Source organism: Capsella rubella, unplaced genomic scaffold, assembly GCF_000375325.1.
Source record: "Capsella rubella cultivar Monte Gargano unplaced genomic scaffold, Caprub1_0 scaffold_1, whole genome shotgun sequence".
In the NCBI taxonomy this organism is placed as follows: Eukaryota; Viridiplantae; Streptophyta; class Magnoliopsida; order Brassicales; family Brassicaceae; genus Capsella; species Capsella rubella.
The window spans coordinates 2,761,302-2,771,600 of record NW_006238923.1 but is presented as its reverse complement, the minus strand read 5'-3'; the positions used below and the strand labels follow the sequence as shown (position 1 = coordinate 2,771,600).

General features: G+C 38.9%; 4 protein-coding genes across 4 annotated transcripts in view; 2 read left to right on the top strand and 2 right to left on the bottom strand.

Moving 5' to 3' along the window:
- LOC17897852 (palmitoyl-acyl carrier protein thioesterase, chloroplastic) overlaps nucleotides 1-2,701 on the top strand; it is a 3,202-nt gene extending 501 nt beyond the window's left edge. Inside the window, exons 2-6 of the mRNA XM_006304840.2 lie at nucleotides 508-1,032; nucleotides 1,115-1,248; nucleotides 1,464-1,577; nucleotides 1,801-1,972; nucleotides 2,059-2,701. Of these exons, the coding sequence (XP_006304902.1) occupies nucleotides 535-1,032; nucleotides 1,115-1,248; nucleotides 1,464-1,577; nucleotides 1,801-1,972; nucleotides 2,059-2,379 (1,239 nt within the window). The 5' untranslated portion in view covers nucleotides 508-534 and the 3' untranslated portion in view covers nucleotides 2,380-2,701. The remainder of the gene's footprint in view (nucleotides 1-507; nucleotides 1,033-1,114; nucleotides 1,249-1,463; nucleotides 1,578-1,800; nucleotides 1,973-2,058) is intronic.
- A 1,310-nt stretch (nucleotides 2,702-4,011) lies between these two features.
- Nucleotides 4,012-5,116, bottom strand: LOC17898513 (cucumber peeling cupredoxin). Its single transcript, XM_006304103.2, has 2 exons — nucleotides 4,692-5,116; nucleotides 4,012-4,571 (listed from the first exon to the last, which is right to left on the bottom strand). Exons 1-2 carry the CDS (start codon nucleotides 4,891-4,893, stop codon nucleotides 4,075-4,077), a joined length of 699 nt encoding a protein of 232 aa, XP_006304165.1. The 5' UTR covers nucleotides 4,894-5,116; the 3' UTR covers nucleotides 4,012-4,074.
- A 348-nt stretch (nucleotides 5,117-5,464) lies between these two features.
- LOC17900443 (cysteine desulfurase 1, chloroplastic) lies at nucleotides 5,465-8,479 on the top strand. The gene is made up of 9 exons (XM_006304798.2): nucleotides 5,465-5,732; nucleotides 5,856-6,149; nucleotides 6,308-6,494; nucleotides 6,613-6,758; nucleotides 6,840-6,912; nucleotides 7,014-7,077; nucleotides 7,157-7,256; nucleotides 7,430-7,588; nucleotides 8,110-8,479. Exons 1-9 carry the CDS (start codon nucleotides 5,526-5,528, stop codon nucleotides 8,278-8,280), a joined length of 1,401 nt encoding a protein of 466 aa, XP_006304860.1. The 5' UTR covers nucleotides 5,465-5,525; the 3' UTR covers nucleotides 8,281-8,479.
- Nucleotides 8,480-8,556: 77 nt separating this feature from the next.
- Nucleotides 8,557-10,276, bottom strand: LOC17897153 (succinate dehydrogenase subunit 6, mitochondrial). The gene is made up of 3 exons (XM_006304227.2): nucleotides 9,994-10,276; nucleotides 9,242-9,344; nucleotides 8,557-8,987 (listed from the first exon to the last, which is right to left on the bottom strand). The coding sequence occupies exons 1-3, from the start codon at nucleotides 10,171-10,173 to the stop codon at nucleotides 8,833-8,835; spliced, it is 438 nt and encodes a 145-aa protein (XP_006304289.1). The 5' UTR covers nucleotides 10,174-10,276; the 3' UTR covers nucleotides 8,557-8,832.
- Nucleotides 10,277-10,299: the final 23 nt, after the last annotated feature.

The window sequence follows — 10,299 nt, the reverse complement described above, 5'->3', positions numbered from 1 at the left end:
TGGGGGGGGGGTTCGAGGATCTGCTTTTATCAGCTTTAGTTTCTTCTCGCTTCTCTTCTTTCGTGCTTGGGTTTCAGATCTGGCTTTTTTTTCTTTCTTACCTGTATCAATTTGGTTTCCTCTATAAGGCTAATGTTGAATTATTGGAATGAATTGACGATTTTGAGCATCCCACTCACCATTTTTTGAATGCTCTAATGCTCTTTTCTTCAGTTTCGGATTTAGCTTAGTGATTATCTGAGAATTTGAACATATATGTTCTCTTTCTTTTTTATTTATTTAAGAGAATTGTTTTTTTTTTAAGTTTGTGTGTGTTTTAAGATATTGAGTGTTCGTTTATGGAAGCCCTTTTTCTTCTTCTAGCATTTTGTTTGTTAATTGGAGATTATAACTACTTCAGGAAGATCCTCCTGCTTATTGCTAAAAGATGAAACATTTAATATAAATATCGCACTCACCGAGTTTGTTAGCTTTTCTCAATTCCTCTTCTTTTTTCTTTGGTGGCAGTGTCTTTGAACGTTTCATCTCCTCGTCATGGTGGCCACCTCTGCTACGTCTTCCTTCTTTCCTGTACCCTCCTCCTCGCTTGATCCTAATGGAAAGGGAAATAAGATTGGCTCCACGAATTTTGCTGGACTCAATTCACCACCAAACTCTGGCAGGATGAAGGTTAAACCTAACGCTCAGGCTCCTCCCAAGATTAATGGCAAAAAAGTTGGTTTGCCTGGTTCTGTAGACATCGTCAGGACTGATACCGAAACGTCCTCACATCCCGCTCCAAGAACTTTCATCAACCAGCTACCTGACTGGAGCATGCTTCTTGCTGCCATCACAACCATTTTCTTAGCTGCTGAGAAACAGTGGATGATGCTTGACTGGAAACCCAGGCGTTCTGACGTTCTTATGGATCCTTTCGGTATTGGGAGGATTGTTCAGGATGGCCTTGTGTTCCGTCAGAATTTCTCTATTAGGTCTTATGAGATAGGTGCTGATCGCGCAGCATCTATAGAAACAGTCATGAATCATTTGCAGGTACCACTTGCCTATGATTATAGTCACATGTTGTCACTGGTCTCGTTGATATGCATGATTTAGCTTCTTCTGCTCACTTCAGGAAACGGCGCTTAATCATGTTAAGACTGCTGGACTGCTTGGGGATGGGTTCGGTTCTACTCCCGAGATGTTTAAGAAGAACTTGATATGGGTCGTTACACGTATGCAGGTTGTGGTTGATAAATATCCTACTTGGTAAGCAACTGTAACTTAATAGATTGCCTAAATTCACTGTTTTTTCTTTGTGACTATTTAGATTCTCCTGCATAAACCTGAATAAGCAGGTTCATGCTATCATTTCTTTCAACCAGGTTTGAGGAAATGGCCAGTTTTGCACCCTGGATGACTTGCTGTGCATGCATATTTTGTTGCATCAGAACTCATTTGCTTATTCAAAATCTGTCTTGTAGGGGAGATGTTGTTGAAGTCGATACCTGGGTTAGTCAGTCTGGAAAGAACGGTATGCGTCGTGATTGGCTAGTTCGGGATAGCAATACTGGAGAAACCTTAACACGAGCATCAAGGTTAGATTTCTTCTTGGTTTACTCAATCTATTCTCATTTTCTGCGTGTGACCATTTATTTGTCTTTCTGATGAAGCTAGGAGGTCTGTGCTCTCTGTTTAATATTGTGTGCTCTGTTATCATCAATTCAGAAACGTCTAGACAAGCTTATGCTAGGAATAATTAGGCATCTTATGTTTTCATGGGTTAGATATTTGATATTATTGGAAAATATTCTTTTGCAGTGTTTGGGTGATGATGAATAAACTGACAAGAAGATTGTCAAAGATTCCTGAAGAGGTTCGAGGGGAAATAGAACCTTATTTTGTGAATTCTGACCCTGTCCTTACTGAGGACAGTAGAAAGTTAACAAAACTTGATGACAAGACTGCTGACTATGTTCGATCTGGTCTCACTGTGAGTATATTATCTGCTGTATGATTCAGAAAACTGATTCCCAGCCTGTACGACTCTCTTATGGTTCGGTAATTTAATGTTTTCAGCCGCGATGGAGTGACCTGGATGTTAACCAGCATGTTAATAATGTAAAGTACATTGGGTGGATCCTGGAGAGTGCTCCAGCAGGAATAATGGAGAGGCAGAAGCTGAAAAGCATGACTCTGGAGTATCGGAGGGAATGCGGAAGAGACAGTGTCCTTCAGTCACTGACCGCAGTATCTGGTTGCGATATCGGTAACCTCGCAACAGCCGGTGATGTGGAGTGTCAGCATTTGCTCCGACTCGAGGATGGAGCTGAAGTGGTGAGAGGAAGAACAGAGTGGAGTAGTAAGACACCAACAACAACATGGGGCACTGCACCATAAAAAAAATTACAGCAATGGCTCATTTGGTTCTTTTGTAACTATATCTGCTACCACCTTGCTTGCAACTACTACCACCATCATTTCAATTCCTCCTCACAAAAGTTTCTCCCACCCTTTGTATATTTGTTTTTTTTTTCTTCTTCTTTTTTTTTTTTCTTTTTAATTTTCGATGGAGATTTATTATATTTATTTAATCTTTCTATTTATTTATTTTGCTTATGGGAAAATGGGTGTCGTGTCATATACAAATTATGTTTATTTTATGTGTCCCATGTGCCAGCGCAAGACAAGGCATCAAGTCTCTTATCCTAAATTTATTGTACTTTGTTTGGTTTTGTAGTTGTTTCCAGCTAAACAAGCATGTGGACGATGTTGTAATGAATGTGATGCTTTCTTCTTTGTACCTGTAAATTTAAGCGTGAGGTGAGGCTATTAAATAGACACGATCGAACAACCAAAACGGTTTTGTCCTTCAAATAATGCCTTTACCAAAAGCAAAATAAAGGTAAAGCCAAATCGCATATTGGAATCCAAAAAGTAAAATCTACAAACAAGATTGAGTTGAACTAAATCCGGAAAGAGACGATGAAATGATTTGCAAAATAAATAAATAAAAATACGTACTTGATAGAAGAACAAAAAAAAAACTTAATTTAAGAGAAAAGAATTTGCGTGATATGAAAGCAAACGATGATAAAGATAGTTTTGGAAAACAGAGATAAAGATAAAAATAGTGCATAAATATAATTGGAAGTTGCAAAGGTGATTCAGTTTTTAGCATTCTCCATGAATAATGGGGATTCTTAATCTTTATTTTCATTATTGGCTTGACCACAAGTAAAGTAATCCCTTATTTTAGAGTTTCTTGACTAGAGCAGAAATGGGGTCAAACATGATAGGCACATTCTCAGTGGAATCCATAATCTCTTGTTAATCAACATGTTAATGCTTCCTCTAGCTTATTTAGCAGAGGTTCTTGTCACTGGTCCAACTTTGTACATGTAGATATGATACGTAATGTTCATTTTGGTTTCTCATCATTTCCTTCCTTTTCTTGTGAAAATGATTTGACCTCAGGCTCCATGGTTTCTTTTAATATTATTATATGTATTCTAGTTGTTAGTATTTTTGTTTATTTGATGGGTAAAATCCCTGTAATTAGAAATTCTATAACCCATCAAATTAATGATCCAATACAACTTTTTGAACTATCTGTCATAAAAAGGCAAGAAAAAAAAGATAAACGTTAAATGAATTATCTTTATAGATTCGTGCCAAAATGAAGAGATACAATGAATTAGTCTATCAAATTAGGTTAGTCTATTCAGTGTAACCTACCAGACTTAAATCCGTCATAATGCATATTGTTGATAAAACAAATCATCAGAACATAATTGCAGTTATACGTTGAATCACGAGTGAGACTGAAACTTATTAACAGAACTTTTGGGACATCAACATCCAAAGTAAAGAAGACTGAACATTAAAATATATAAAAAATGGGAAACTCATTTCTTTTCTCTATTTTTGTTTTTCATCATTGCCTTAATGTTTTCAAAATTGCACTAATACTCTTTGGTTTCTTTTATAATAGTTTTGATTATATCAGCAAAGGCAATTTACTAGGGTATCTTTAGAGAAACAAAAAGCTCATATACATACAAAAAAATCCCGTTCTGAAGAAGAAGATTTTGATTAAAGTGATACAAATAATGCTATAAAAACTAAACAAAACAGATTAGATTTTGTCATGGAAGAAGAACTTTTCCTACCACGAACTTCTTTATCATCATTATCACTCTCAATATCTTTAGGATGGTCGAAATTGGCCGGGACGATGGTGTCAGGAGCAACTTCATCATCACCGGACTGAGAAGAATCCCCGGGTCCAGGCGCAGAGGCATCTTCATCTGGTGATGATAAATCAGGCAGGCCCTGACCATGTGTTACATTGATCATAAAATGCTGTCCGAATTTGCATTGTTCGCCATCATAAGTTCCTGAGAAGAAATAGTTGGAGCCTTCTTTAACAAGAGGAACACTTATTGAGACGGGAACGGGAGATGTTGATGAAGGATTTGCAGCTGACCACTCTGTCGTACTATTGTCTTCATTGTTGTCGTAATCACATTCTTTGTACGTTTTGAAATCATATGTCTGCACCACCGAATGGTTGCTGTCTGTGTTGAAAACTATATTGAAAACAACACAAAATATGTTAACCACGCTGAGACTCTCAATCTTTTTGATAAACAGAACCAAAAAAACACGCTATACATATCGTAGGGCTTGAAGAGGATTTGGAAACCTACTGAGGAAATCACCCAAAGAAAAGGATTTGGAATCGGCCCATTTCTGATAATTAGCAGAGGGTTTCTCCTGATTATCGAACCATCCCGTGGCCTCTCCCACAGTGTAGTTCTTGTACGCATCAGCTGAGAAACTCAGAACCATAAGGCCGCACGAGATGAGTAGTAAGACGACATTAGCACAATCTGAAGAAGATCTCAACATAACTCTTCTTCCTCTCTCTTTTTCGTCTTTCGTTTTCTCTTGATTATAAATCAGGAATTCTTTGCTTTATCTTTTCTTTGAAATAAAGAAAAGCACAAGACTCTCTGTATGCAAAAAGTTATAACGAGCTCGTCATTGACTCTGCATAAAACTAAGACATATGTGAGCGTGACATGTGGACAAGTCTTGAAGTTTGGGGGGTACAAAGGAACATGAGAGACGATGACGAAGTGGTCGGTCCAATCAAATGACAACGCCTCTTCGCTCTTCCCCATGTGACCTCTCACCTTACTTTTGCTGTCTGCGCTTCCCTACTCTCAAAAATATCTGCCAACTGTCTTTAAACGGATATTATAGGTTACGTGTTCTGTAGTGTTTCCATTAAACCAAACGAATCGTGAAATCAGGTTTTATTGGACCTTTTAAACTATTGGCCCATTAAAGAGCGTAAGAGGCCTAAATCGGCCCATATATACAGTAACTGTTTCAGTTATCAATTTTACAACTAAATCTTTTCTCCGTCGCCTGTGTTCGAACTAGTGACTTGGAAGACTCTCCCCACTTTAAACCAGCTGAACTCTACTCACCCCGGGGTAAAATCCACTCTCCCTTCGTCGTCTCCACTCTCCACCATGGAAGGTGTGGCTATGAAACTCCCCTCTTTCAAATCACTCGCCCCTAACGCCATCTCTATCGGACACCGGAGCTTCTCCCGCATCCGTCGCTCCTCTTCGCTATCTGTCTATTCCGCCGCCTCTTCCTCCGCCACCGTCGCCACCAATTCCGAATCGGTCTCTCTCGGCCATCGCGTTCGAAAAGATTTCAGAATTCTACACCAGGTTTGTCCACTTTCCCTAATTGTATTAATCCGAATAGATTGGGTATAGTGAAGTATGCTGTTGGCTTTCTACTTGGAAAAAATTAGAGAGCTCACACAAATTAAACTTTGGTTGAGTTATCAGGAAGTGAATGGGTCTAAGCTTGTGTACCTAGACAGTGCTGCAACTTCTCAGAAGCCGGCAGTTGTATTGGAGGCCTTGCAGAACTACTATGAGTTCTATAATTCAAACGTTCATCGAGGGATACACTATTTAAGTGCCAAGGCTACTGATGAATTTGAGTTGGCTAGGAAAAAGGTTGCCCGTTTCATCAATGCTTCGGATAGCAAAGAGATTGTTTTCACTAGGAATGCTACTGAAGCCATTAATCTTGTAGCTTATTCATGGGGTCTTTTGAACCTTAAACCTGGTGACGAGGTGTGCCCTTACTTTTTCAATCAGTCTATTTAATTATCTTGCTATCTATGTTTCTCTGCACACATTGAGTCCTTTGTTTCACAGTCAAAGTGTTGCTTTTTGTTTTACTTTTCCTTTCCCAATATCAAATGAGATTGTGAATGATGCTAGCTTTTCAGGTTATTCTAACAGTGGCCGAACATCATAGTTGCATTGTTCCTTGGCAATTAGTATCTGAAAAGACTGGAGCAGTTCTTAAGTATGTTATGTTGAATGAAGATGAAGTCCCAGACGTAGACAAGTTGAGAGAAATGATTAATCCAAAGACAAAGCTTGTCGCAGTTCATCATGTTTCAAATGTCCTTGGTAGATTCCTTTTTCATGTTCTTATCATAATCATTTTGTTTATCTTGTATATGTGTCTTTGTTTTTCCTTGATAAAAAGAGGACTGGGTAAGTATCTAAAAATTTCCTTTATGTTCAGCATCTTGTTTACCTATTGAAGAGATTGTGGTCTGTGCACACAATGTTGGAGCGAAAGTTCTTGTGGATGCTTGTCAAAGTGTTCCTCACATGGTGGTTGATGTTCAGAAGCTAAATGCTGATTTCCTAGTTGCGTCTTCTCACAAGGTTGGAATTGTTTTCTTTTCTTCCTGAGATTCATAATAAGCCTTGTGGCAAGCTTATAGTAATATGATAATCATGATTCAGATGTGTGGACCTACAGGCATTGGGTTCTTATATGGTAAGAGTGATCTTCTACATTCCATGCCTCCATTCTTAGGTAAGCTATATATCATTTATATCTTAAACAGTCATTATATCTGTTTAATCAAGGACTGGTTAACGCATCTGTTTTTCCTTCTATTTCCTTCCTTTTTTAAGGCGGAGGAGAAATGATTTCAGATGTATTTCTTGATCATTCAACTTATGCGGAACCTCCATCCAGGTTAGGGTTATACTTATATTAGTTTCTAATTTACATATTTACTGCTGTTTGGAAATAAGTAGATTCAATTTCGTACCAGATTTGAAGCTGGAACACCCGCAATAGGAGAAGCAATTGCCCTTGGAGCAGCAGTTGATTATTTGTCAGAGATTGGCATGCCAAAAATCCATGAATATGAGGTTTAATATTATTTTCCTACAACTAATTGTCAATGAATGTAATGGAATACATACAGTGTTTTTTTAGTTACTCAAGTTTGGTCAGACACTTTTTTCTCGGAAAACTAATTAAGATATTTTGATCTTCACATGTTCTCTTTCTTACTGTTATTTTAATATCTTATGTCGTCCAGGTAGAGCTTGGTAAGTATTTGTACGAGAAACTGTCTTCTCTTCCTGATGTCCGGATATACGGCCCCAGACCTTCTGAAAGTGTTCACAGGGGTGCTCTTTGTTCCTTCAATGTGGAGGGCTTGCACCCAACTGATTTGGCAACCTTTCTTGATCAACAGGTATGTTATAACTGGGAGCTATCTGTCCTATCACTTTCTAATTCTTCTCTTATCTTCAATAAAAAATTATTCTCTGGAATAAGAGCTAGTAATGTAGAAGGATTGGGGCAGTAGGACACTACATACATATCTCAGTGAATGGTAGCTGCACCACGTAGCAGTCAAAGCGAATCTTAAATGCTTAGCTTAGGATATCATGTGGTCACAGCCTATGAAGTGAGGTGGTGGCTATTCTCAACTCCAAGAGTTTGTGAAATATGTGTGGACATGAGTCTGGACTCTGTTGGTATCTATGTTACAACAAAACCCTGCATCATCTAGGTTACGTGAGACCTGTTTGAGTAATTGATCTAGATCAAACAAATACATCTTGCATATGTTATGTTAATTGTCTACCTCAAACGTCATACCCCTAAACCTTGAGGTGCTTGATAATCTGGCATCTTCCTGAAGCCTACTTTGCTCTCATCAGAATATCCATAGTAAGATGAAAACTGAAGTAAATATTGTATGTGTTGCAGCATGGAGTTGCGATAAGGTCAGGACACCACTGCGCACAGCCACTCCACAGGTATCTTGGAGTAAATGCAAGTGCGCGCGCCAGCCTCTACTTTTATAACACGAAGGAAGATGTTGACTCCTTTATCGTTGCGCTTGCAGACACCGTGAGCTTCTTCAATTCTTTCAAATAAGTGGAATAGCACCTTTCTGCTGGATCTCTCAGCTGGTTGTATGTTATATTGCCTCAAAGGCTATTTATTTAAATCTGTTACATATAATAATTGGGTGTTGGTCCTTCAGCTACCAAGGGCCATTGTATTGTAGTTAGACGCTGTATTAACAATAGTCACGGACGACTTTCAGAATTTTTTGATCATATTTTTACGAACCCACGTGAAAGTAAATGCTTCATCGGTGCAAAGGGAGAACTTACGAGTTTCTTCATCAAATAAGACTTAGAATGGGGAACCAACAGAAAGTTCTATGTGCGTCATATAGGAAGTGAAGTCAACGTTTTTATGTTATTTTTTCAGAAACCAAATGGTTTCTTTTCAATTCAATTCCTTAAATCTTGAAAACATTTGAGGAGGCATGTTGGATTATTGAGACAAGGAAAACATGCTCCAAAAGCGACAATGAAAATACCCAAAAGCAAAAGTCTGGAAGTGGACAGCAGTCACCATTTCATGCTGTTTGCAAGATACTCTGGACAAGAAAGCAGCACTCAAGTCTTCGGTTTGGATTCAAGACCTTCCTTGACTCTTGCGTTCCCACCATTCCATGAACTTAACTTGGGCCGCCATCGTGTCCAGCTTATAGAGTTGCATCGTGTGGTTTGCAATTTCTTGCCCAAAGGTCCAACCAAAAACACCTCCTCCTAAGAACGACAATGCAGCACCTGTCGCACCAGCAGCAGTCAGAGGTGTCAAACATCGCAAGAGAAATCAAAATACAAATCGACAAAAGTATTTGGCGACATGTGAGTCCCATAAGAACTGCATAACACTTTCCAAGCGTTGTCAATATGGACATTATGTCAAGTTGACTCCTATATTTTTTTTATTATCCTGAATACTGAGTTTTGTGTTTTAAAATAAAACAAGTGAGGTTTATCAAGATCAAATAGGAATTGCCAAAGGGAAAATGTGTTACCATGTGGACTCCTGGAGTATTTCCAGGCAAAAGCAGCAGTAGAAACAGCTCCAAGAGCAGCTCCAGTAACACCAAAGGTCACAGCTTCCCTAGCAGTTTTCAGCTGGAAAGGCATGAACACAATGTTAGGCAAGCTTTTTGAGGACCAACACGTCTATATCTTGAGTAAGAAAACCAAATATGTACTTATGGGATGACATGGAGCAAGAAGTTATACAAAGAATTCAAAGTGCCCCCAGAAAAGGGTAAGCGATTCTTATGGCACCAAAACGTCAACTAAGGGATTGATTGTAGAAAACCCCCCACACTCTTGGTCTTAGCCTTAGTACACAACTAGATTCCCCAATGCTTATCACATTTCTGCCTCGCTCTAGTCTATTAAACTCCTGCATCTTCTAATCCTGAAACTCAAGCTTCTTTTACCTCATACCCTTATCAGTTTCTTCTAACTTAATTGATTGGAATAATAGCATAATACTCCGACCTAATAAACTGACAAGTTGAAAGAAACCTTAGACACATGAAGAGACAACTGCAGTATAAAAAGTTCAGTTTTGTGTTCTCAAAATTTGAGCTAGTTGATTCACTGGGATCCCTGAGCTCTACGGTTCCTAGATCTAAAGCCAAAACCTTACGCTAATCACCATTAACTAAGCATCAACTAAGCATCACCACAAACAATGGCGATGAACGGAAAAAAGCAATCGGAGATCGGAGAGACAGAGAGAGAGAGAGAGAGAGATAGAAATTACGGTAGGTCCATGAACAGGATCGGAGGCAATGAACTCGTCGACATCGGAGGAAGACCAAGAAGGAAGAGGCGCGTCGCGTTTGGTGAACCTCGTGTAATTATCGAAGAAAGAGAGCCTATCACTCCAGAAATCCTTCAATCCATTCCAATTTTTGCCAACGAATGACTCCGAATCTCCCATCGTTTCTCCAGATCGATGATTATCTTCTTCGAATTGAGTTTTCCTAAAAACAAATACTCTTTTTGGTTTTCTCTTCTGATTGACGGCGAGCTTCACTCCTCTACGGTGCCGCCTCAGGCAATTTTT